Source organism: Neodiprion pinetum, chromosome 4 (genome assembly GCF_021155775.2).
Source record: "Neodiprion pinetum isolate iyNeoPine1 chromosome 4, iyNeoPine1.2, whole genome shotgun sequence".
Classification (NCBI taxonomy): Eukaryota; Metazoa; Arthropoda; class Insecta; order Hymenoptera; family Diprionidae; genus Neodiprion; species Neodiprion pinetum.
Window position 1 is genome coordinate 15,914,844 of NC_060235.2, and position 27,681 is coordinate 15,942,524.

Here is a 27,681-nt window from a genome sequence, read left to right on the forward strand (position 1 = left end):
GTTCATAACCGCGAGAGTGTGCTTTAGCAGTCGAATGTCATGACCCTACCGCATCATCATCCCTAATTGTGACGGTCCTGATATTAAACTACGCGGGGCGATGAGGACCGAGAGGTAATTTTTCACCATTTCTTTTCTTCTCGCGCTTTACTCCTTCGCTTCAATTCCCAATTATTACGTATAATTCGTACCTGATATCTAGTTGACGTCTATTTTATAGCGCAGATTAGGATTATGTAGATCTTTTACGGCCCACTTCACCTTCGCATATCGTTCTTACATGGAAGATATTGTGTACCGCGTGAAAAATAAAAAAACAAATTGAAATAAAAAATGCGTTTGGGGAACAAGAAAAAAAAGAAAAGAATTACCGGAAATTGTGCAATTGTTGTGTATAGTCGCGTGATATCCGTACTTCCAAAATATCTATATCGAAACTTTACCCGCTGTTATCAAAGAAACAATCGCAAAAGACATCACGAATTCAACGAGAGCGATTGAAAATTGAAATTACGTCAATAATTATAATTAGAGCTGGTTACACGATCCTGCGGTTGACGTGAAATTGTCCTTTTTGTCCAATTGTCACTATAGCTGATTATTCAATTCTGACAGGGCTATAACGCAAACTGGTAGAGATATCGCGTATAAAAAGCTGAAATACGTTCGCACCCTGGGCTTAATTAATTATACGGTGTCACGCGCGGGGTCAAATGGATTCGACAAATTCTAGGCCAGACATACAAGAGATGCCGATAGTATACTCTACTTCATTGTCGCATATTCATCTTTTCATGCCAAACGAAGAAAAACGGCATTATAATATTATAATTATATACGATAGCTAGTTACGCTGTATTTACGAAGGTACGGAGTACAGGCATACCCATATATCTCGATATACATTAATACACCTGCCTCTGAAAAGAATCATAACGACGCGCAAAACTGATAATTATAAGCTTGCACGTAGAAATCATGAATATTATTACGGTATATTATATCTACGTGAATTGCGCAATGACAAAATTTCGGAATGACAGGCGAGGATGCGGGGTAGAGAGGAAGTAAGAAAACGGCTTGATTAAAAAATCGCGAGATAAGAGTGAGGAACGGAAGTGGTATAACTCTTCGAGCAGAGGTTTCTCTTCGCGCGAGAATTCGCGTACAAGATATTATGTTGTAATATAAGTCAGTCACGAATCTTCGTACACGCGTGTGTATTATTTGATTTTTTAAATATTACAACGTAGAATTTGGTTTCCTCAATTATAAAAAGATCGCAAACAATTTGTATACACAACTTTACGATACAATGATACAAGCATATATTAGCGTATGTATACCCGTAACCTTATATTACAGAAACAGGCAGGCATGTCATGCCCCTGGCTTCCGTATGTCTTTGGGTATATAATTTATACGGACTTGATGTACTACGCTACATATAGATATAACTACCGCGTAGAAGCGGCGATAAATTTTTTCTAAAAATAGGCAAAACCTAATCCACACATGAGTACATCTTACACCTTGTGCCCGTACATGTATCTTTAAACTATTTAAACTAAAGCAAACAGAATATTTTTACAATATAAATATAAAACAGTGTCACCACGCGACAGGCAGATCCATTGTTTACGTACCTACGTATTATAATTATGTACATAATATTATACGATATATGCATAGATCGTATATATATATGTGCGTGTTATTAAGTATGAGCAAAAATTCCATCAGTACCCATTATTTAAAATCGGAGTGTCGTCGACTTCGGGTCGCAAAGATAGCCGCCTTATCGTCTGTAAAAATTTCACCGAATTCGCAGACTCACGTTCTGTATTGCTCGCATTATACTAACTGTCAATCATACGATACAAGTATAATTATTTATTCGAATGCGATCTACAACGATTGCTATCGTCAACGGTGTGGCTGAAAAATCGTACATGGTGCAGAAGCGTACAATAAGAGATTTGACAGAAGGTGTCGCCGCACGGAGGAAATGAAATTTTTAAACGGCTGCCCTGCGGAGTAAGTTGACAAAAAGAGAAACTCTTTCGAATTTCCATTATTGACTAACATTTATTCTTCGTTTCCCGTAAACTACGGTAAATTGGGTAAATTTTATGATTTAATTTAAGAAATGGGAATATATTATCCATAAAATGTGTAACGAACGATATTTGGTCACTCTATACACGCGGCTGACTGATTCATGTAAAATATACTGCTACAGATGTGTATATACATGTGCACATACATATACATATACACTCGACTCTCAATTCATTGCTCACATGCTGTCTTATCGTTCGGTACATAATCACGAGTTGAAAACGTATTATGACATGTACGAAAGGCCTATAATAGTAATCGAGATTTCAACAACATTATAGACTCAATTCTGTAAGTTTTCGAAATATTCGTTGATATCTTTGTTGTAAGAAGAAATGCATTCACCGAAGGTTTCGAAAATTTTTAACTATTCATCAATAATTAATTAAACAAAAAACACAGATACCTATATATAAATAATAAATACGTTTCGCCACTGCGCATGAGTGAATTTTACGTTTAATCACTTATTTATTCGCTGATAACGCTCAGCAGCTGGTCGCTAGTTACATGAATATACCGTTCGCCAAATTTCATATCCCATGCATTGTTTGACAAATAAATAATATAAGCTACGACTGAGTTCCGATGTCTACAGGGTACACGGATGTGTAAAAACAATCGCTGTATAGGTATACGCAGTTTTCTTTTTTTTTTTCGTACATTTCATATTTTAACCTTCATATCATGATAACGATCCGGTGCCTTATAAAGCCGCATCGCATTATTTCACGTAAGATTTACGATGATATTGAATTGTACGGAGAGCCCGCGTGCCGTTTCATCATCCAGTGGTATCGCAATGGCGCGGGTCAAGTGCCTCGTTGAACCTTATAAACGTTCGCAAATTGTGACGGCATGGCGTACCGAACATCTTTGCGGCCCTGTCTCGCGATCCCCTCACAGACAACCGATCGTCATACGTACGTAATAAACGTGCATAGCATACAAAAATCAAGGGTATAACCTGGTCGCTGAAAAAACGGCGTCGTTTTAAATCACCCACGCGATAAAAACCGCACAAATCGGCATATTTGATCTTGTAATACAGCCGACGAAGGCGACAAGCGTATATCGTCGAAACAACATGAAAAAAAACGTAGATAATTGGATAATTTCAACGTGTCAACCTGATCTTACGCGAACAACTTGGCAATGAGATATTTCCAACTGATACGACTGATCGCATTGTGCTATACGAACTATAATATTGCCGGATTCGCGATTTCCAGATAATTATTAAACACATACTCCTATGTGATTCCGCGTATCGTGTTATAATATTATTTTATTAATCAATGTAGACCTGCGTCAACGCCGTTTATACAACACACCCATCCCAAGCAGCCCACAGCTAATGAATCATTGTCTAATTAACTATCGCCCAAAGTGGCCGTATATACGACAGGTAAACATCGTATACATATATTGTATCTATGTATGCGTATGTGTGCCGATCGCCTTATTATATCCATTTATATTTTTATCACAACAGTCGAATAAGCAGCTGTTTCGCGCCATATGTATATAATACACGTAACATAACGTAACGCGAAAGCCATTCGAGCGGTATGAATTATACTTGGCCAAACATGCCTAATTGAAATAAAATCAAGAAAGACGGAGCCATCGGAATAATGTGGACACGAATTACTTGGGAGAGACCCCGTGCTGTGATATAATTAATTATACGGATATAGGCTGTCGAAAATAAAAGAGTAAAGAACGTTACAAATACTTGTGTTGTTTACTTTTGATAAAATTGTACCTACACTTATCGAAACTGGAGTTTACGTTTCATAGATTTTTCACAATCGCTGCATTCAAATCTTTTTACTGTTTATGTATAATTTTTCTTGGCCTTGCAGGCGCGCATCCAGGACAAATTTTGGGGAAGGGGAGAGGGGTGGAGGGGGCAAAGATAAAATTGCATGATAAATTTTATAAATACGAAAAAAAAACGTATATTTATTACTGTAAAAAATACTGCAAATCATGACTGTATATTAAACTTTCATACTTTCAGACTTTAAACTTTTAATCAAGGTTTGCCTTGATAAAAATTATTGCTGCCTATTTTGTCAACAACTAACACGTGAAACAAATTAGTACTAATAGCTTTGACCCGAAAAAATTTTTTCAAATCGCTCCGACCCGATATTTTTTTAGCAAAAACTACTGTGAAAAGTAGAACTTACCTTGGCCGTTGATATGCAAATGACATTTATGTAACACAAAGATATTTTTTTTGTTCAAATTTGAAACGTACTGTGGATCAGTTTGTTTTAATGGTTGGGAGTTGAAAGGAAAATTCGGAAGTAGCAAACAAAAATCTTCATGAAGGTTTGTATGCTCGAGAAGCAAAAGTGGAAACAATCGGCTTTTAAAACCATATAAATTGGTGAAGGTTCAAAGTTTCTCGAATGCTTGTTTTTTCTAAAAACCGCTGTGTAATCACACGCCCCAGTTGTCGGTACTCTTTAATTAACCTTTGTGAGATTACTAGAAATCGCTAATTTACAACAAATTATTGCGATTTCGAAATCCCTTCACAACGTTTGAAACTTTAAGATTTTTATTGATTTCACGAATGTATTTCAAAGTAATGTAAATTGAACTGTGAACAATTTCGTAGAATAAATTTCAAAGGCTCGTTTTCATGGAGCAGTATATTGCAAGCAATGTTGTTTTATACTCAATTAATTAATTACTTGAAGGAAAAATCGATTAAAATTATAATTATAGTATTGATGTCACCATATGTTACATCGTTGAGAAAATAAATCAAAATTACTGAAAAAAAATTCGTTTTTAAATTATTTTCACTAGAAGTTATTGAAAGCCCATCTTATATTATGGCTCAAAGATTTTTTTTTTTAACGCAGAATTTGGTAAATTTTTTTGGATAAAATCAGAAGTGTCCCATTAAACGAAAATCCAATTTTTCGATTAAAAATGGCCAAAAAAGCATGAATAAAATTTTTTTTTTTCAATTTTTGTATTTTTTTTCAGAAAGAGCATCAAAAAATACTTAAAAATTTGTGTATTTAATTAGGTTATTTCAATTGTTGTCAGAAACATGAATTTTTTTCGTTAATTTCTTCAAAAATCGACAACTCCGGAATGGGAAGAGATAAAGAGCTAAAAATTTAGCTGAGGACTTCTTTCTATATGTATAAAAACATATTAAAAAATCATAAAAATCTAAGAGGGTCACCGTCGCAACGTCGTTGAAATGACATGACCCATATATATATATAAACAGGGTGATATTGACACCGTCAAGAATCTTTGTAGACACAATGGACAGATTTTGAGCTTCTTAAATTCATGATAAGAACAATTATTTTCTCTCAAATTTTTGTTCCTTACTGTGATACTTTTCGAGCATAAAGACGAATAAACTAAAAATCTGTCCATTGTATCTGTAAAAGCTCTTGACTCTCTCAATATCACATTAAATTTTGAATCAAATCGGTCAGGTCAATCATGAAAGCAAAATTATTTTGTACTTTTTGTATTTTTTTTTTTTTTTCTCACATCCAATAAGTGTACGTCTGATACTTTTAGGTCTCATAGTACTTTAATTACGCCTTGCGGATTCCCGAAATCTCGGAGGGAAAAAGTTCGGATTCAAAACGGGTTTTTTTACCGATACCGGAATGGTCGGGAAAGTTGAAATCTTCGGGAAACTCGGGACATTCTGACAACCCGGAATCTTCGTAAAACCCAATATCTTCGGGAAACCAGAAATTGTCGAGAAACCCGAAACGCGGATAACCTAACTCATCTAATATTGGACATGTAATATTGGACAAATGCTAAATACTAATAGTGAATAGTAGACTGGGCCAAAAAAATGTACTATTTTTTTTTCGAAAAATATATAGAGAATATCATTCAGTATGGCAAAAAAAAAATTTCATGAAATTTTAAGCCCTTCATAATAACTTTAAGAGGTCTATCATCGCTATTTTTGATTTTTAGTAATAATTTGATGTTTTAGGTCAGAACTGTCGAAATATTGAAGTGAAAAAATTTATGTTCACTTATCCCTTTATAAAATTAAATTCCCTACAAAAAAGGTCTTCTTATAGATTTTTGTCAGACAAGCCGTTTCCGAGTAATTAAGCTTAATAAATTGATATAATTTCTCGAGAATTAATCGAGAATTAATCGAGAAATTATATCAAGTTATTAAGCTTAATAACAGAAATTTCGATAAAACTGATGTTTTCGTGAATCCCGACATTTTCACGAACCCAGAAGTTTTCGAGACCCCGACCCGATACTTATAGATTTTTCCAGACTCGACCCGATCTGAAGAATCCTGATACCCTCAGAACCCTGATTGTAATAGTAAACACATGGAAATTTATTCCGCGGCAGCAAACTTTTCTCCCTAGTTAATTACATTGGCAATGAACTACGATCGGAGAATTGCATTTTTACCTTGTTTGTCCCTCTATGGCCGTTAATTTATTGGTGTGCAATATTCTTAGGTAATGTTAGATCAGTGAAAAAATATTTGTCGCGGTATTGGTTCATCAAAATAAGTCTCAAGATTTGAAGACCTGATTTGTCTCAAAGCCGAAGAAAAGTAATTACACATATACGAGCTCTGCTCCCCCCCGGCCATGGATTCGCGCCTGGTCCTGAGGATTAGCTTTCTTATTCATCGGATCACCTACATTTGTTCACTGCCTATATATAGCAGCAATCACTTGACGAACGTCAATTTTTTTCGTTGCGTATGCCAAACATTCTCCACGAATCAAAATACTCGCATGAGGAATACAAAAAGAAAGTAATTCAGCAAAGTAAAACGTACAAATAGACTGCAAGATAGACCGTCTATAATATGTACATTATCCGTAATTAACGGATTTTACGGATAGGTACTACACGTATTTGAGACGGTCACTCGGACATTATCTATACGCGTGTTCTATCTGGGTTCTTACGACATTTCTTTAACCGCATGAAACTCGACGGTCAATTATAACTGGGGGAATCAAACTATTTGCACGTATACCAATGCACGGATCAGTTCGGAAATATCGTATCGTATCGATGTGTCCGGAGCTGCGAATGTTCCAGAAACACTATCCGGCTATCGCAGGATGATATGCTTTGTGCTTGTACAAGTATAGGTACACAAGTGAGGATTTCTGAAATAACGAAAGAGTACAACAACTTTAGAGACACGGTTTTCTACACCTTCCGTATTGCGAATATGTACACGTATATGTCGCAAAGACGCTGCGGCAGGAAGACAAGAAAACAGACCTATAATATCATCGCGACGTAAGGAAATGTAATTTACAATTACAAGTCAGTCCGATCGTAAGTAAGCACAGCCCATTGCCAAAAAACACGTACGATTGTCGGAGGCAAGAGATAAAGACATTTAAACACGATATAATAATCATTTCCAGTTGGTATTGTTCCCGATGTTGTTCCGGGTAATTACCAATTAAGAAAATCGTGTATCTGATAATTGATCCGATCTAATATCGAGCAATCGGTACGTCGTGTATCTAATACGCGAGATCGGCGTGCAATTAGCGTGAAAATTAAACGGATTGGCGAGCGATAATGTCGACCGGCGTCATCGGCGGAATTATGGGGCGGCTGGTAGCCAATGTCTGATGTATGATGACTGTGAGGAGTACTGAAGCCGGCGCATGCCGTTCCGGGGTTGGCTCATTGTCAGATCTCCTGAATTAAGAGCCGGTCCGTCGATGGTCCGTAGCTGCGAAACTCCAGAGGTCTGATCAGTCGCGGTTGTTTGGCCGTGCGGTCCGGCAGTCAGTCGGTAAGTCAGTCAGCCACCACTGGAGAGGGTCACACGCATACATCCACTCGCGGTCTAACGCTCTGCCTACGCATCCTCATCCCGACCGAATAACACGCTCGTGTCCATTGTCCTTTGCACTCCCGTACGTCCTAAGCTTCCTCTTCCGTCTTCGTATACTTCTCCTAGTGCTTCGTGACTTTCGAACTCGTCGTCGTCTGCACGAGTATTCGACAATTTAACGCGACCCACTGACTTTTGGTGGAACAAGCGAGGAACGATCGAAGGAAGGATTAGAAGGGAAAAAACCCCGGCGACGCCTGAGCGGAGGGGTGAAAGTAAGTACGGTATTATTGTATGATGTACATAAGCGTGTGTGTATATAAATTAAGGATTGTACGAGCGACGGCGAATGAAATTACGATTACTTGCTACACGTGATAAATCGTATACTGTATATCGTAGCCTGGCTTCTTCTCTCACTCTATGTTTTATACAGCAGGCTGCTTTACGGCTCGATAACGACGCGCGAAAATTTTACGAGTATTCAATAACGCGTATTCGAATCGAGACGTTTTTAAATAGTTTTATCTGTTCGACAATCGAGAGAGAGAAATATAGCACCGAGAACCTGGAATGCGTTGTATCATGCGTTGATAACGAAAGAAACGTGCACATCGCGCGTAATCTGAGAAAAATATAAATTTCGCTAAGTCTCCGTGTAGCGTGTCAATAATGCCATCGTCAATCTCTGGTTGCCCGAGATAAGAAAATAAATCATATGTGTTATATCGTGCTCTCCTATCTCTCGATGGCGTATAACGCAAATTTCACTTCACGGACATAGACACGGCACGCCTGTCGTATATACGCCAGCAAGGATATGTACTCATGCATTACATTATGTGGAACCTGCACACCCGACCGCGGCCTTAGCAACTTACAACAAAGGCAAAATACAAAGTAGCTCGGCTCTGCAAGTGATTGCTGCTGTACACCCGGTATGTCGTATTACGTACAACAGCATTGGCTTACGCGAGACTTGAACTCGCTTATCGTCAGACGTTTTGTATCTCGAGCCTTGGACGGTGTCTAGTGTTTTAGAAATATGCACGTGATTTGTGTCGCGCGAAATTAAAGTCATCCTGCACGTAAGAAGTAATAAATATAAAAAATATATACTGGAACAACATTTTTTTTCCCTCGTTACACTATACGATTTATCATTGTTATTACAGTATTGTTGCGTTTGAAAAAAAACGTTCGATGTTTCTTCACCCACAGATTTGATCTCTTCTTACGTTTCAGGAGGTAATATGAAAACGAGGTTTTCACCGCACCGGAACGGAAGGAGTTGACGAGAAACAAATTTTTAGAACACAGTCACACACACACATACACACACACGCATTCGACTTTTTTACTATACGTACAGATGAGTGAATTTTAATTCGAAGACATATATCTAGACACCGCAGCAACCGGAGACCAATCAAGGTTAACCATAAAAAGAAGAGACGCGAGAAGAAGAGCGAGAAAAAAAAAAGGAAAAAGATACGAAAAGCCGAAACTAAATTTAACAGAGCGTGAAGTGTGACATACGCATACATATGCATCTGTCTACATAATTCGTAAATAAACAGAAGAGGCAACAAGGCGAAAACTCCCAACTAGTACTACACTACCACCACCACCACCACCACTACTACTATTACTACTACTACCACCACTACTACTACTACTACTCTACTACTATTACTACTACTACTACCACTACTACTACTACACTCCAGCTAAGAACATGGATCCGTACTCGCTGAGGTGAGTTGCACGTGTAATTTACCCACACATACAATAGGAATCGGCCGTCCTCGAACGCCTGCGGCAACATTGTTCAGTAATTCTAATCCATCCGAGGATTGTATGACGATGATACGAAAATCATGGGAATGCAAACCACGCGCGGCACGTGTTCTCCTTTACGTCGAGAAAGAGAAAGAGCCGGTATCAAACTGTTGCACAGCGTGGAGCGGCATTGCTGTCATCGTTTCAATCCGCGATCAGAATTCCCCGCAAAGTCAACGGAAACTTTTACAATCGTTGACGTAATATACGTTCACTCAACGTTTACCGCTAGTGGAGAGAAATAAAAAATAAAATCATTCAAAACGTGTGATAAAAAAAATTGCTCAAAGCAATTTGAAAACGTGTGCGTTTGTAATGCGTAAGAAGCTGTGGAAGCGTGAATGCATTTCGATTGATACGTTTGACCGACAGATATGGGGGGCAAAAAAAAAAGAGAGAGACGGAGGGAACCCGACCCGATAAAAAGTGTAGCCTCTTTTTCTTCCCACCAACTCATTGTAGGTATATATCTATAAGTAACGGAAGGTATATAGTATACACGTAGCGAAATGTAGGTATTCGTGCGAGTCGTAGGAATGATTTGCAAATCTGACTTTCTACAGTCGGGTTTGTTACATATGTTATACATTACAATCTGCTGCTGCTGATATTTTCACCCCGAGTAAAAAAGGGATTAATGAGTCGACAAAAAGAGAAAGAGAGAGCGTGAAGGCGGAATGATTAAGTGATACATATAGTAAAATATGTTATCTAACCAGACATTATTTGCAAATAAAATCCTTGATATACGCCGCGGCGATTGATATATGTGTCACGTACATATTGGTTATCTGTAAATATACTTGTTGCGGTGTATTAAGGCCAGGGCAAATGGAAAACAGAAAAGGTTAGAGAAGGAACACTACTGAAAATGTTTATGTGTCAAATCATATCATGTTTTCAAAGAATTCAGCGTGTAATTTATTAAATGATTTATTTTGTAAATCCGATAAGATATATAAGAAATGACGTAATAAATCACGAAAGCACGAATCATCAGATATACTAGATAAATTTTGATCCAGTATATCTGATGATTCGGGCTTTCATAATTAGTTATGCGATTTCTTATACATTTTATAGAATGTTCCAAACAAACCGTGTAATAAATTACACGCTGAATTCTTTCAAAACATTATACGACTTGACACATGAACATTTTCAGTAGGGAAGACACCGCACTGTCGATCGTAGAGAACCGTCGCGTCGTTCCAAAAATAATTGAAAAAAAAAAAAAAGTAAACAATCAACGGCATGTAATCTCGTCGTAAAGTTGGAATGTAAGGGAAAGGAAGAATCGATTCCACGTGATAATACATGTTCGTCACGGCGGAAGGACGAAAGGTTGGGTATTCTTTGGGAGGGGATATGCTATGATCGATCGCGCGCGAAGAATACAGCTGATCGTGAGCTGCTACACGTGCGCGTGGCTTTTGCCGCTAACGCCGTAAAGTCTGACAGAGGCGAGTGCAACGCTCCTCGACCTCCCCCCCACTCCCCGACTTGGACACACATGCATGTCCCAATGCATTATGCATGTCGCATACTACTGCAGGTGAGTGCATAGGTGTAACGGAGAAGGAGGAGGAGGAGGAGGAAAGAGGAGCTTAGGTACATACACTTGACCGTATATTATAACTAGTTCTGACGCTCCCCGTTTCAGTGAGTCTTATGTACCGCGTAGGATGTAAAGTATGATAAACGCGTTCCGAGTATAAATCAGACCGTTTTTTTACATAGCTATTATTGCTTCCTATTTGTTATTTATTTATTTTTATTTATTTTTTTTTTTTCATTTGCATTTGTCAAATGATTGATTATGTAAATTTTCCTCGATAACATTATTGGATATGTTTCCGATATGGATCGGAAACCGCGGGGGGGGGGGCAAATCGCGTAAAACAACGGAAAATTATTTCAAATCATTTTCCTCGTTACCATTTGTAGCTAATATACCTAAACGTTACGCGGCGATGCCTATATGAGCATGAAGTGACGCGGCGTCTAGAGTTACACAAGCATAGCGGGAGATGAGACAGGAAAACGGAGAGAAAATACAAGGTCACCACAATACACAAGAGCCGTACGACTGTATTTACACGTCGATAGGAATGCGCTATCGATCATTCGACAACAATCATCGGACGCTATCGATTCTTAAGCCACGGTGTCGCTCGTATCTTGTTACCTACCTCCAATGCTGCCGTTCCGTTTAAACACAAACGATATATAACGATGTAGATTGGGGCGGGGGGTATCGAGCTATTATTATACTCGCAACAACTTTTCTGGGATAGAATACGATAATTAATATTCCGTACGTAAGAGAGTCGAGCGAACTTTTGGTCAGTTGGTTTTTTCTTCACATACATTAAGCATTTCACACCAAACCGACCTACGTCTTACCCTACCATCGGCGATTTTTTTATATATTTAAATATCGTGTGTAGTGTGCAAAAAAAAACTATATGTATATATATATATATATGTATGTATATATATGTATACACACGCACGCACGCACATATATAATGACTCGAAGAGACAGGTTAAAATATTTTTACCGAGACTTGTTGATGCTGCAAAAAAAAAGACTTGCACGCATTGCATATATGTACCATATTACGTGAATGCGCGATTTCAATATAGGTATTCAATGTGACTAAATTCAGCTGCAATGCTTAATTAACGAATTACCGACTTCTCTTGCGTCGCGTACAAATCGAATCAGGTCTTGTTGTTGTCGTTAACCAACTGGTCATTTACAGCTTATACGTACAACACGCGTCTGTTTGCCATATAGATATAAGGATTATTCTGCAAGATTCGCACCTCTCTGAAATTTGTTTTACGTACATTATAAATACCTAGTATGTCGAATATTATTACCTGGATACGTACCTGGTAGCAGTAGGCCTAGGCAAAATTAATTATCGACGGTGTAAGATCCGTGCGGGAATAATTATACACAAAGCTCCTGTTGTTCGACACGTCGGCGTTTGGCCAAACTACGTAATCGCGAATGAGAATTGAAAAAAAAAAAAAAAAACGATAAAAACGATAAACTGTCATCAAACGAAAGAGAAGATAAACACAACGATGGAAGAATTCACTCGTCAAGTGCAAAAGGATGAAAAAATATTCAAGGCTAAGCTATCGGGATTTTTCGTACACATATTTTGTAACTCTTTCCTTAGCCATCGATGCCGCGAATAAACGAAAAAAAAAGAAGTAAAACAAACACAAGTATAACGACACAGCGCAGTGAAACTTTGGACTTACTTCCTTGATTCACGTGCCAAGTTTGTAATCTCGCAATGCTGGATGGTTCAAGGGCTCAGAGTTCTATTGATGTATTACGTACACCTACGATGTAGATACCCGAGAAGCGAAATATTGTCGACAATGGCAAAGTATTTTTTTCAACAACATACTCGAGGAGCCTCCTTTGGCCTTCTTTTCGTTCGCGGTATGTATCTCACTGCAGGATATGACTTGCACCTATCCTATCGTATTATACCTACTTCTCAGAAGTTAGATTTCCAGTTACTGAATACGAAATTGCGAATTCGTAGGCACATAAATTAAGTCGTCCCGAACAGCTGACAATAATAGTGACTATTTTTTTTATATCCCTAAGCTGAACGAATATATCGTTTACATATACGCTCCCAACAATCAGTCGTTATTGAAAATATCCAGTTGCGAACAGGCTGAACTTATCGCTGTGACATTTATTTATTGCACATTTTATATTCAGATGCAGGTATTATTCCACTTAACGATGTATGCTGAAAATTTTTGCTGCCGCGTATTTACGCGTACGTGCTTTAAGAATTATGTTGACCGGAAAAAATGACGAACCGATTAAAATATCTTAATTTCTTCGTCTAGTTTTCTTTTCGCTTCAAATTGGTTCGCATAGAATTGTGAACAGCGTTCGTAGCAGTTGAAAAAAAAATTAATACAATTGTGATAAAAAGAGCCGACATCTTCGCGTGTTAATTCTATATTTGACACTAAAGGCTTAGATTGCTTGTCGGAAAAGGTAACACGGTTTAATTGACACCAATTGGATCTAGTTGTTATATGTTGTCTGATTAACAAGGGTCTTCGAGTCAAATACATAAGGCATATGTAAGATATTGAATCAATGATTGATTGTGTATAAAAAGAAATGCAATACGTCTTCATAGGCATCGTCTTTAGACAAGCTAGAGATCACATCATATCTGCTATATAAACTACAGTTTGGATCGTTACAGTAATATATTTCTAACACGTGCGCGCATAATCGCACATGTAATATAACCTATTTAATTATTTTTTATCCGCACAGTCCGATTCGCGTCTTCGTCGTCACATAAATTTCGCTCGTCAACATACACATAAGTATATAATGCCTACTCTATTCCTTCGTTGTTATTATTATTTCAAGGTTTCTGGCCATGTTTTCTTAATTCCGACGCCGTAATGGGTGACAATCGTAATGGGAAGATCTTTAATAATAATCATGGTAATAATAATAATAATAAAAACCGTAATAAACCGACATCGCTTGAAATCAGTTTTAATTGTTATTAATTCTGGAAGTTACGGTGTGTAACGGCGGACGAAGAGCTCGTAGTATTTAACGAAAATAACACGCGTTACCATATAGGCAGATCTTGCAACGTATACGCCTATTTATTACCATTATTACATATTCTCTACTTAGCTATTCTGCAGCAGTTGAAAAATAGGGATTATTATTCTCGCTACAATGGGGAAAATATACTCGAGAGAGTTCGTGGAATGTGATTGCTCACAATTCGGTTTACACTTAGTGCGGTAAGACTTGATCTAATGGCAGGCGAAAAGCGGTGAGAAAATAAAGGGGAATGAAAAAATGTACAATCTTGAACCGTTGTATAGAAATGAGCAAATACAATAGGAAACACGATCGACGCTGTACATCATAATCTGATACTCGAGCACGCCCTGCTGCTGAAACAGGCGTCGTCGTCGTAAAAAGGAGACGTGTATCCATCCTATAAGCTTCAGATTTGGCAACTAATAATTATTCCTGTACGGCTGAATATGTATAAACATAATGTCTAATTGTATATACGCAGTAAACATTGTCTGGGCTTGATACACGTACATACAGGCAGAATTCTGTTATCAACGCAATACAACCGTATTTGATGTGCTCTCTTTCAAATCTGGATATTTAAACTATCCCCAAATGCTGGTTCTCTTATCTTTGCGTTGATCAGCTGCTAAGATTTTATTAGTTTATTATAGGGCAATGCTGTACTGCACGGTGCAATAATCCTCTACAACTCCTCTACTAATTCCGATCTACCTTCCGTAAATCCCTTATTGTTAGTCTCGACACTTCGCGATTATCATGTCTGACAATATCTGTGTCATTTGTTCTCGGTGAAAAATAACACATACAATCGTCCACCTCGAATGGCGCCGTAATTTACACAAATTTCTGCGCACATTCGTTCCTCCGCTTCCTTACCCCTTAGATATAAAAAGAAACTCTCCACTTGTCTACCAAATCGTTTAACGGGCCCATAAAGATATGATATCTTACTAATTGACTTGCGACGACAACGAATTGCTTCAATTTTGACGCAATTTTTCAATACCACATGCAACAGATAGGTGGATATTGTGTTTCGCGTCACGGTTAATCACAGCTGACCGCTGTTGTTTTTTATCGCAGCACAAGGCAGCGCGTGTTGGCTGTAATTGAAACTCTGCAGCGCTTTTTCCGCAGGCCTCGGCGTTGAAGAATTGTTCTTCATTTCCTCTTCGCGTAAAATGAAAGGAATTCCACAATATAGTGTTTCAAACGATACGCGAGTCTTGGTTGCATGAATCGGAATTTCGGAATAAATTTCTAATCGAAGGATCATTTTATCGATACGAGCCTCGTGCAGACTTTTAGTATTAGTATTACTTGCTATAATTTCGAAATACCATGCGCTCGACATTAATATTCAATCGACGATTGTTCAATACTCGTGGTTTGCGTTATATTTGTAGACAAGTGCCATTGAAATTGCAGTGGCGTAACGCGTCGCGGTCGCAAACGTCGCGCAATCGACGACCACAACCTCGTGATCGCGTCCTCCGCGATTCGGATGGGGAAAAAAGAAGAAAAATATGCAACGTCTATTACCATGCGAAACAACGGGGAAACGATCTTGTTTTCGGCAATCCGGATTATCAGCGAGCTCTATGTTTTCCGGGCGAAGAGTAAGAAAATGTCGCGGTACTACTGCCAGAAGAGCGTATGATTCTTGTTTTTTTTTTCATTGACAAAAAAAAAAGAAAAACAAATTTTATAGCCAAAAGGGCGTATATACTTTTTTTCAATATTTAGCTTGAAAGTAAGTCTACGGAACCACTGGCGATAAAAAAAAATTATACACCCTTTTGGCATTAGCACCGCGACATACCACCGTTAGGAGTGTGTCCAATTCTTATTTCTCGCTTGTTCGTCAATGTTTTAACAAACGCCATCGACGCCTGCACCAAATCGGCCAGTGACCTCATAGTGTCTGTTAATGCTTTATACACAAGTCTTCACGGTGATACAGAGATGATCCCGAATTGTACTCGCGAATGTTCATGTATATATGTACGTAGAAAAACGAAAGAGAAACCGGCGACAAAAGCTTGGAACTATTCTACGAAACGTATAACATATTTCTGCAATTAGTAAGTTCTTTGTTTTCGCGAACAAGATGAACCCAATTACTACGAATAGAATCTTATTGTTTGATCCGTTCTATTTTCACGCTGTTCGCGTGCCGGTTCCAACTAACAATAATACGCGACAGCGGCGCTGCTCTGTATCACATTGATTTTCATTATCTGAGTAGCCTGGGTTACATAAATTCGTCCTTCGCCGTTTGCAAAGACTCACTTCAATTGATACGACTCCTGCTATCAGACAACTACTCTGGTCGCTTTACCTACGTACATACCATGTACGTACGCATGCATACACACGCTGAATGCATCAATCGAGTTAGAGTACCAACATGTATACCTAGGGTATTTATGTGTATGTATTTACGTATTGTGAAACCATTAAAACGATTCGCATATTTTCGAGAGCTGCGCGTGAAAAACTCGATTACCCTGTAATTACAGAATTATGAAAGTTGCTGTACTAGCACGTGGGAAAATTATACCTTCATTCCTATTGTTGTGATACGCGTTTATTTCGAACCGACACAAGGGCTGATGTTCAAGGTTTCATTGGCTCTTTGGAGCAGGCGCGAATAAGTTGGAAATACGATTGAATCGACATGCTCACGTGCTGAGCTGAACCGTCCGAGAATCGGGCAATAACCTAAAGTGCGACAACAAAAACAGTTGAGGGCTGATTGACAAGGTTGAAGTAAGTAACGTTAACGTCACGAAACATCAGGAAGAATCTCATTATTTGGCCATTTTGGAGTGACTTTCAAGAAGTTGGCTTTTGAAAAATATGGGTATGTTTGATTCAGTATGGTTTGCTAAATCTCAGACAATTCTAATGGTGCGAAGTAACGATTTTTTTTTTTGAACTTGCAACGTTACAGTAATGTTACTAACTTCAACCATATGCTGATTACGGGTATTGATTTGAAGACGTTCGAAACTTCGAGTTGTAAACTGCTAATTTTTAAACTTTGCACAATTATTTAAATAGATCATCACCAACGATAAGCGAACGATTTAATTATTTGACGGAATTCAATGCAATGTATTTAGGGGTCGAACAATAAATAAAGAATGCAACTATATATTTATTAATGTGAATTAGTTTCTATCCCACCTACATTTATGTTCCCAACTCTGTACTTACATGCATTGTACGTAACAGAAATAGAGATAAACAATTAATTTTAACGAATTGATGCATAACATTTAGAAAATTATAACCAATTTGTCCGCTTTCGTGTGAATGTAAAGATGTCATTTGTTTTTGCAGTGTTGAGAAGGAGGCGTCGAAAAATATCGAGGAAAATGAACGAGAATGTTTTAAAGATGCAATTGTCTCCTCGCGAAGTCTCAATAAGGGGTTCAGAGAACCACCTTCCATCAAGGCTGCATTGCCACAGGTATGATACGTATATGAATAAAACTTTTTGGAACAAAAAAATAAATTGTCATGCGTTACTTGTTTTTTTCATTTTATAATCATTAAAAATCCCACTACTTAGTTTGCAGCCTGCGTGATGGCAACGTCGTTTCACGTCGCTGTCGGGATAGCCATGGCATATTCTGCAGTTTTAGTTCCACAGCTCGAGAAGAATCAAGAAGACCTTCCCACTACAAAAACCGAAACCTCATGGATGGGTATGGTTTGATATTTAAACAATGCGAAGGCGATGCCAATATGCCTTGTATACAATGTATGTTACAAATAGGAATTGAATTATTACCAGGGGATTGAAATATTAATTACCTCTTATCATCTATATAATTGCTCAGGAACGAAAATACTTATCAATTAATTACGCATAAAAGATTAGATTTCTATCTCATCGCTCCCCAACGGAAACTGCCAATTTAATGTTTGACACAGTTACCGATGTTATCTCACTGTATCACACCACTTTTACCTTGAGAAATGATTCGAGGTGTTTTGTATGTAATATTGAAAGTACTCAACTAATTATTTGTTACAGCCAGCATTGTCGTGCTGAGTGTGCCAATTGGTGCACTGATTGGCGGATTCTTCACTGAAGCTATCGGCAGTCTGAAAACAATTCAGCTTGCTGCAATCCCCAGCACCATTGGTTGGATAATGATTGCGCTAGCTACCAATGTTCCAATGATATTGGTAGGTCGAGTCCTAACCGGATCGGCTTCTGCTATGGGAACGGCTCCAGCTATGGTTTACATCACTGAAGTTGCTGGACCGGAATTCAGGGGATCTCTGCTTGCAGCTGGACCAGGTCTGGCTTCCTTCGGAATGGTCCTATCTTATATCAAGGGTGCATACCTGGGCTGGCGCGTTATTGCTTGGATCAGCATTATTTATGCTGCCATACCATTGGTATTATTAATATTTTTACCAGAATCTCCTATGTGGCTTATCGCGAAGGGAAGGCCCGATGCAGCCAAAAAATCCCTCGAATGGTAAGAAAATTCGAACAAGAGTATTGAAAATTGTTCTTTTTCGCTTAGCTATCCAAGTTTTATAATTCTTATAAAGTCTGGCTTTTCTTGCCACTCCAAAATAGTGATCCAATTATAGTTCAGAATCCTCATGCAACAAATACTGAAAGATAGCATGGTATTCGTGCATGCAGCAAAAATATGGATTTTGAATTTTTCCTTCCGTTCCAGGATATACAGATTTGCACCAAAAGTAGGCAAAGTCACGGCAGCTGAGGATATGTACAATACAATTTTGAAAGAACATGAAATTAGACTAAGCGAACAACGAAGGAGCAAGCATGAGGGTACAAGTGCTAAGTTACGCTCCTTCCTCAAACCAACCGGTTGGAAACCAATGTTCATTTTGATACTGCTCTTCCTATTCCAACAGTATTCCGGGATCTATATCACTTTGTTCTATGCGGTTACATGGTTTGAGGTTAATATTTACGTTTCATCTGAAACAAGTCTTATCATGAAGCAACATATTTTTAAAAGTATTGCTTTAACGTTTTCAGGAAGCTGAGGTAAATGTAGATCCATACAAAGCGTCGATCTGGGTTGGCTTGACCCGACTCGTTTGTTCGATAGGTAACACTTATTTATTGAGACGATTTAAGAGAAGGATGTTATGTATAACATCGTCTGTCGGCATGGCAATTTTTATGCTGATATCCGGTTATTATACGTATTCTATGAAGATTCAGAAGGTTAACTTAGGAGACTGGGTGAGTTATCATTGGTACACAGTTTTTAGCCTTGAGCACCTCACAGCCGGTCAACTAGAATCGGCTCTTTGTGTAAGCGATGACATTGTCGACTACATCTATTCTTTCAGATACCAGTTGCGTGTTTACTGTTTTACGTTGCCACATCCATGATCGGGATGTTGACGATACCATGGACCATGACGGCGGAGCTGTTTCCAACGGACATCCGAGGTTTAGCTAATTCTATTATTTATTCGATAGGAAATGTTCTAATGTTTGCGGCAGTCCAATCTTACAGAGGTCTCACCGATTTGTTTGGAGGTAGGCATAGGGTCCACATACTTGTAAAATGAGATTTCAAGAGGTAGACTGAAACTGTAAATGTGATATTATTTTCCCAGCAATTAACAACTCTCCTTCTTTCAGGATCACATGGTGTCCAATGGTTCTTTTCTGCAGTCTCACTGGGCACAGCAGTCTTTGTTTATATTATGCTCCCAGAGACTCATGGCAAAAAATTATCAGACATTGAAGAATACTTTGAAAATAACTTTGTGGCAATCGGTTCACAATCGAAATTAAAGAAGCGAAATGTTCACAAGATCACCAAGCAAGATGCAAATGCAGCCGTGTCTGAACCTCTCAATCCAAAGTCAAAAGAGATGGTATAATGTGTATTATAAATTCGACTGTAGGATATGGTGGAGTAGAGTATGTTTAGAAAATTTATACAAGTGACTCGTATAACAATAATATCAGCGATGACACCATGAACTTCATTGGACAACTATTCAGCTGAGAATGTTTGAAATCACGTTTACGAATCTTACGTATTAATTTAAATTGTTACTTTGTAGATTTTGGTTTTATACTCGAACTAAGATACTTCGTGTAATCTGGCTGATTAACTGTATTGTACGATAGGTCTTACCTCAGATACATATAATTGTATGATAGAATGTTTGTACTTAGCGGCGAGAGAATGACAAAGAGTTTGTTGACCGTATATCCATTTTGATATTAGTGAAAAACAATTTAGATCAAGATTTCTTCGAATCAACATCTCTACATATTCGCATACCGTTGCAATAACAAAGCTAGGAGTTAGACAAGATTTTGTAAACACATTCCAGACAAATTCAAACAAATGCAATTAGCGTTGTAAGATGCTAACCATACATATATATGTATAAATATTTATAGCGTATAGATAGAAGTAATTGACAAACTATTCATTGACTAGAAATTCAAATTCGTCTTTTCAGTGAACACTACACTTGTTATTCATCATTTACTTTTAACTTATAATTTATAACATCTTCGAACATATTTTTGAACATGAACCCGTTGTGACCTCTTTGCTGTAGAAGTGTTACTGGATTTTCTAGTAGCTGCAGGTCAAAGATGTACTGAGTAAATATGGAGAATGGTGCCTTCACTACACGTATCTCAAATCTATTTATTATGTTGAAATGCGAAAGCAACACTAGTTGTTACATAGTTGAAAATTACGCGAATCCGTTGGTTTAAAAAAATTAATTATTGTGAATTGAATTAAAATAAATGTGATATACATGTATTAACGTCTGTGTAGTTTCACGTCAAAGACTATTTATTCTACTGCTTGGAATATTAAATTTGCCTTCGAGGTAGATGCATGAAATCCAATCCGATGGAAATGACTGCAAATCATTTCCGAGTAAGATTCTGATCGATTTATTACGTGATTGATCATCAAACTGATACTATACAAATGAGGTAAGTATGACAATATACATGCACCACGGCACCGTTAATGTAACATTAATAAGTTTAATTTACCGTTCGTTTACAGACACAGCGATACTTTCTAACTTCATTCATTTATTACGTCGTACTAATTCATCGATGTATACGATACGAAATTTGAAATATAATTTATATGAATAGTTTAACAAAGAGAGACAGATCCTAAAGGCACATCAAGACTGCAGTTTACTTTCTAAAGCGTTGTGTAATATCAGATCAGTTATATTGCAATATCTAATTTATGTGATCATTGATTAAGACAAAAAATTTGGGATATGGAATTATTAAGTATAATTGGCAAAGTGAATGCTATAGTTCGTAGCAAAGTGGGAACCACAGTTTAAACCGAGAACTTGGACTTTGCCTGTTACAATTAGTGTGACAATTTGTTAAGTATACTTATTATTCTGTAAATCTTTGCCTAAGATACTGTTGAAGAATAACAAAACGCCTTAGAAATTTTTAAACTGTTTTAAAATTTAATCTCTACTTATAATATGTAAAAACACTCAACAGTCCATTATATTTAATATAATATGCATATATATAACTATAATCTTATCATTTAAAATTTCGTTAACATCAGTTATTAATTGATTACTAGTAGCTATCTGATAGTTGGTTCCAAACAGTATCTGAATTTAGCTAAGAAGCCGAATTTAGTCCATTACAGGAAGATCTTCCTTGTGAACTTTACAATTTTCACCCATTTAAATTATCAGCTTTGTTGGAATAGATATAAAATATAACGACAGTGAGCGACAATGACAGAATTTCCAAAACCGATAATTGAAAATAAAGCATAATGTGTATTACGTTTAAATAGTGCAGATTCAACTGTAATGAATCGAATCATCAGTCACAGCTTTGTAACAAATTGAGATATTCTATCGTACATTGTTATAAGTACTTTGGCATAAACCGTGTATCTAATATGATTAACCATCAAACAAGTAATATCTTCATTACATTTTTCTGGATCGCCTGGCATCTCATGTGTTATATATTATATAATCTCTATGACTACGAATGACTAGTGTGCAAAAAAAAAAATAAAGTCATTGACTTTAGAAATTCGAGCAATTAGCTGATAAAACAAAAGCAATATCAGATTCTCAACGATAAATTACAGAGCTAATTTATGTAGTTCTCAATCAGTGTTCTCTCACTTTGTTTTCCTGACATAAACAACTTATTTCTTATACTTATAAATTATACAAGGTATGTCAGCTATGACGAACTTCCGTTTGTACGTATAGAAGTAGGATAGCTCGGAAGAAAAACAAAATTCAATATACTAAATTTGTGTCCCAATATCAACCCAATGCACATACTCTGCACTGTACGGATGAATTTCCAACGAGGACAAAATTCTTTTTTTTAAATTCAGGACAATGTACAAGTAGAGTAAGATTTTCGCAATTTACTACTTACAGTTTTATAGATTTAATGTAGCCAATAATTGATGACCTGTTGCGACAATCAACGATTTTACATGGTCCGCATGACCTGCTCGACGACAAGCATCTGTGTAGCGCTTGTATGCTGCTTCATCCTCCTTTGGTAGAACTCGGCAGAGTTCATCCAAAGGTAAAGTTTGTGCCAAATACGTCAGTGTGTCTGTAGAAATAACAAATGGATGATTGACATGAAGTGAGTATAGGATAGGTATCGAATACTAACTGAATTTTCTTGATTTACGTTTGCTATCAGATACTTTACCTTTCATTATTTGATCAAAGAAGCACTGTTGAGATTCCTGACCCTCGTCCAGCATTGAGATTTCATTTTGCAGCAATTGAATCAAACATTTCCACTCAGTTTCCTTGGTATATTTATCCTGTGGATTGAATGTGATAAGATTGAGATTGAGGAAAAAAGTTAAACACATCTGAGTATTAGAGTGTTATTTTCATTTTCTTTCGCATCAAGAACAGATAAATTTAAATAGAGTTTGAGAAGTGATATCTTTTTTTCATGGTTTTCATAATTTAAGCAAACCTTTGCATACTGTAGTACAGCCTGTGGGTATTCTATCATAAGCATCCGTGTAACTATCTCATTGTCGGTTATGCATAGCGATTTTAATGCAAGATGGCCCTCGATTTCTTGGGTCTCCAAAAATTGCTTTACTTCTCGTATGCATTCGGCAGGTAGGTATCCACTGGCCAGTAAGGCTTGCAGTTTTGGTACTTCGCTACGAATTGATTTGAATACATCACACATATTGTTTATTTCTTCATGACGCTGTACTCTTTTACACTCTGTCGAGTAGGGGGGTAATTTATTAAGATACAAAGGCCGTTTATTGGCAAACAGGTACGCTTTTTCTTCATTTTGATTACAATCTGTAATGTTTTCTACTGTTTTGTATACTTTTGACTGTGTCAAGTTGCCCAGATATGATCTCACCAGGATTCGGAAGGCTTCCGCAATTGCAAAATCGTTTGCTGTCTCGGTTATCGAACAGCAAGACCGCTCCAACGATTTATCACCGTAGAAACATTGAAAGTATGTTTCTATAAAGAGCTGCAATGCTGCTGCCGCATCATGACCATCCCTCCCAACTCTAGATGGTAAATACTCTAAAAACACTTGCACAACTTGATGCAACGTTAGAATACCATCATCGATAAGCTGGGTCAGAACCTCGGCGAATATTCGTGTTTTCAGTTGCATCAAAATACCGGAGAATTCCGAGAAGGTTGGCACAGCTCGGCTCCGTTTTTTCAAAGCAGTTGAATCGAACAGAAGGTGCCAATGCTCGAGGACCATCTTCTCAACGAAAACTTCTGATATTGGTGCCAATACTTCCTTGGCCACTTCTTGTTTCTCTGACTGCAGGTACAGCAGCACGGTTGCCAATCTTGCGCAGTCGCTAGATACCTGTTTCGATAAAACATTAATCAATTTGTCAGTCGCGTATTCTCTCAATATCGAACTTCTCAGTATCAAAATTGACAATTCTTCGACACTTTCTGAACTTAATAAGTCTACTACATTGTGAGTTTGAAAAAGGGCATCCGCTTCGGGTCCGCTTCTCATGTTTGCTAAGCTTTCACTCAGATATCTGACCAAACCAGGAGCATTGGCTGTTGATTTCCTTGAAATAATCTCTGCAGTTCTTATCTGGGACATTCTGTAATAAGGAATACTCAATTCCCATTCTGTTGGTAAATCAGAATTGACATAGAAATCCCCCAACAAGGCGCACGACTGGCTGTATAAGCTCTCTATCCTAGAATCCGGGACATCTTGACTAATATTTGACGTATCCGTAATGGATGTACCAGTAAATCGCTTAACTTCTTTAGACAATCTCAGTATTGTGTGTGCTTCGCCGAGCAGGTGCCTGTACGTAATTGGGCTGGAGTTTTTGTGATGTTTAGCAGTGTTCAAAAAATCCAAGTACAAATTTTCAGAGCTTGGTAAATTCAAAGAGTACAAAGTCCAGGAGTTTTCTGCTCTGGCTAGAAGAACGAGACAACTACTGGTATACAATAAGTTTTGCATTCCCAAAAATGGGTGCAGGCCAATCAGGCAGACAGGCTCCGATACACTGGGGCATGAGATTTTGTAGTTATCGATGTAGTTTAAACTTCTAGCTATGTGGTGGGACAACCGTAAAGTATAGGACTCGAGTCCAGCTTCGGTGAGCGCGTGAAGGACAGTGTTTTCCAAAGCAATATGACGAACGGGTGCAGTGAATGGATAGGTTGTCAAGCAAGTCGGGTTGGAATCCTCACAGTTTGTTGCCGCAAAGTGGTAGACATATCCCTCTTGAGTGGTACAGATAATACATGTAATACCATGAAGATATTTAAACTTATCGGACCTGAGTATAGACTTCTTTAAGCAGAGACTGTTACACTCCCTTTTCAGGTACAGAGGTTTTAATTCAAGACAAGTAAATATCTCTGACTCCCCATCATAGTTCGAGTTCTTGGGTTGGTTCGATATTTTTATACGGAGTAAATTTTTCACTGCATAATTTTCTGACCAACCGTCGTCCGGTGATGTTGTTTTTATCACAACGTCCATGTTGCTTGGATTCAATATAAACGGATTCAAGGTGTGTCCAGGACTTGCTCTCTCCAAGCTTATAGACGGTAGATTAACGGTAAATGGAAGTGAATTCGTTTCCACGATGCCCCGTGATGCTAGCCTTTGTAATTCATTGTGTTCGTTGCATACCAATCTTTCCCAATCTATGTACGGGTTGGAAATAATTTTGGATCGTACCTTGTTAGGACCCAGTCTAGAGCGGAGTAATTTATTGTTATTCAAGTTCTGGTCTACATTCACTTTTGTGCTATCCCGAGGGGATGATTTTAATCTAGAATCGCTAGTTACCAGAGAATTCAAATCAAGGCTAACAGCACCGGATTGTTCATGCCCTTTATAAGTAGTTTTGAAATTTAAATTCTCAATTGAACGAGGAGATGAATCCTGTTGTCCGGAACTTGATGTCTTCTCAGTTTTATCCAGTGAAGAAAAATTTGTAGATATCGAAGTTTTGTCAACTGAAGACGAATTCGTTGAGGCAATAGAACTGAGCTGATCAATGTCATCGTACATCGGATTCGTTAGGCGAAAGGCGAGGAAGTGCGTTGAATTCAATATGCAAATGAAATCTTCTGTGATTTCCATTCGAGTAGGAGAAAAACTGAAGCCCAAAGACCAAGGCCTTGCCTCAAAGTCTATAAATTTTAATTTCGAAGTTTGCTGAGTCTCTACCTTAAACTCGTGAAGAATAGCGCTACAGCCAATTGCAACAAGTAGGTTTCCTGTCATCTGACAGCATGCTATAACCGTTGGCTGACCGTTGAGAGGCAATTCTATCATCTCCAGACTATTCATAGGACGGTTTAAGCTCGGTGTTACTCTGCCTGCTATTCTTGCTCGCATGGCATGTCCTTGACTTTCTACTAGTGCCCAATTAACGTAAACTCTTACAAAGTAGCTAGTCGTAAGACCATCTCTTGATATTTTTGATTCCAGAGTTGCGACGTAATCGCCTGTTGTGCAGTGGAGGATTTGACATACCAAATCGACGGTTGGAAATACTGTGAGAAGTTTCAGGTCAGACGTTTTGAGATCATGAACCTCGACGCAATGGGTTGGTAATGCCAACAACAATAATTCTCCGTGAAGATTACATGCTACACACGATGCAGTGGGCTCTTCTATTGTGGCCACGTTCTGGCTCAAAAAATTATGCACTGGAATCACACGTACCATTTTTAATTCTGATGTGTTAATTATTCTTGGGAAATGGCTTCAGTTGATTTTGAATTACACTAAGCGTAACTTTTTGTCACAGATAAGATTGAGTAGATGGATTAAAAATTCGCTTTTGGGTGTGACTGAACTCCTTTTTTCGTTGTGGTGCGTCAGGTGTGTTATTAATTACTCGTGAGCACGGCTTGCATGACGTACAGAACTGGGAAGGGCTTAAACATCAGTTAAATTGCGATCCGCGTAGTCTGTGTTTGTATTATTTTTTTGTAACTTCACAAGGTTATATTACCAGTTATTCTCTACAAAGGGGAGATTGCAGATCATCACGTTGAACTGAACACATGCCGTGAGAAATGCAGTTTTAAACATACAAATACGGAGATCCGAATTGAAATAATTTTCCATGCTGTTTTCATCGAGCTGTCAAGTGACGGATGGTTCCAAATCGTGACTGAGAACTGAGGCAAATGGGAAGCCGCAGAATTGAGAATCATCTGATGATAAAGAAAAACTACAGCATACGACATTATCGTCAGAGCCGCAATGAGCCGCATTCTATTGGCGCAAATAAATTTGAGCATTCCGCACGTGCTCGTAGTTATACGGTACGAATTAATATAAATAAATGGCAAATATAAATCGTAACAACTTTTAAGCGTGTAAATAATAACTTTCGTTACGTGCATTTTCGACTTTTGAAGTAAACCAGCGGAACTAAACGTGAGACACAACGCGTTTATAGAAAGAATTGAACGAATGCGAGGACAATACAGCGGTATTTCTGGCGGTAATTGAAATATACATCACTTGAAGTTTCTGGTGAAGCGCAGCCGTTGTGACTTATATTGACTCTTCTGATAATGCCTCAAATAAAGGATTCCGATAGAACAATTGGCGGTCATAGCTTGTGGTTATAATAGAGACAATATTCTTATCACTTATTTCATGTCCATTTTTTTT

At 37.8% G+C, this 27,681-nt stretch overlaps 2 protein-coding genes across 4 annotated transcripts; one reads left to right on the plus strand and one right to left on the minus strand.

The window, feature by feature from the left end:
• Positions 1-21,271, plus strand: LOC124217947 (facilitated trehalose transporter Tret1). 3 transcript variants are annotated; one of them, XM_046624170.2, is made up of 9 exons: positions 7,830-8,256; positions 9,227-9,739; positions 17,808-17,937; positions 18,040-18,175; positions 18,508-18,961; positions 19,172-19,421; positions 19,501-19,710; positions 19,821-20,013; positions 20,119-21,271. In XM_046624170.2, exons 2-9 carry the CDS (start codon positions 9,720-9,722, stop codon positions 20,361-20,363), a joined length of 1,638 nt encoding a protein of 545 aa, XP_046480126.1. In that variant the 5' UTR covers positions 7,830-8,256; positions 9,227-9,719; the 3' UTR covers positions 20,364-21,271. The 3 variants fall into 3 exon arrangements, with proteins under 3 accessions (XP_046480127.1, XP_046480125.1, XP_046480126.1); XM_046624171.1 differs by lacking the exons at positions 7,830-8,256; positions 9,227-9,739 and adding an exon at positions 1-114; XM_046624169.2 differs by lacking the exons at positions 7,830-8,256; positions 9,227-9,739 and adding an exon at positions 1,762-2,037.
• On the minus strand, positions 21,037-27,281 carry LOC124217944 (BLOC-2 complex member HPS3). Its single transcript, XM_046624155.2, has 3 exons — positions 23,482-27,281; positions 23,203-23,320; positions 21,037-23,100 (listed from the first exon to the last, which is right to left on the minus strand). The coding sequence occupies exons 1-3, from the start codon at positions 26,719-26,721 to the stop codon at positions 22,919-22,921; spliced, it is 3,540 nt and encodes a 1,179-aa protein (XP_046480111.1). The 5' UTR covers positions 26,722-27,281; the 3' UTR covers positions 21,037-22,918.
• Positions 27,282-27,681: the final 400 nt, after the last annotated feature.

What these genes read in the sequence shown, in the direction of transcription:
- LOC124217947 (XM_046624169.2), top strand. Translation starts at nt 2,009, where the DNA reads ATGAAATTTTTAAACGGCTGCCCTGCGGA. An exon ending in GCCAAAAAATCCCTCGAATG is followed by an intron (nt 18,962 to 19,171) that starts GTAAGAAAATTC and finishes CTTCCGTTCCAG; the next exon opens with GATATACAGATTTGCACCAA. An exon ending in AGGTTAACTTAGGAGACTGG is followed by an intron (nt 19,711 to 19,820) that starts GTGAGTTATCAT and finishes CTATTCTTTCAG; the next exon opens with ATACCAGTTGCGTGTTTACT.
- LOC124217944 (XM_046624155.2), bottom strand. Translation starts at nt 26,721, where the DNA reads ATGGTACGTGTGATTCCAGTGCATAATTTTTTGAGCCAGAACGTGGCC. An exon ending in CTGTACTACAGTATGCAAAG is followed by an intron (nt 23,321 to 23,481) that starts GTTTGCTTAAAT and finishes TTCAATCCACAG; the next exon opens with GATAAATATACCAAGGAAAC. An exon ending in CTTTGATCAAATAATGAAAG is followed by an intron (nt 23,101 to 23,202) that starts GTAAAGTATCTG and finishes TTATTTCTACAG; the next exon opens with ACACACTGACGTATTTGGCA.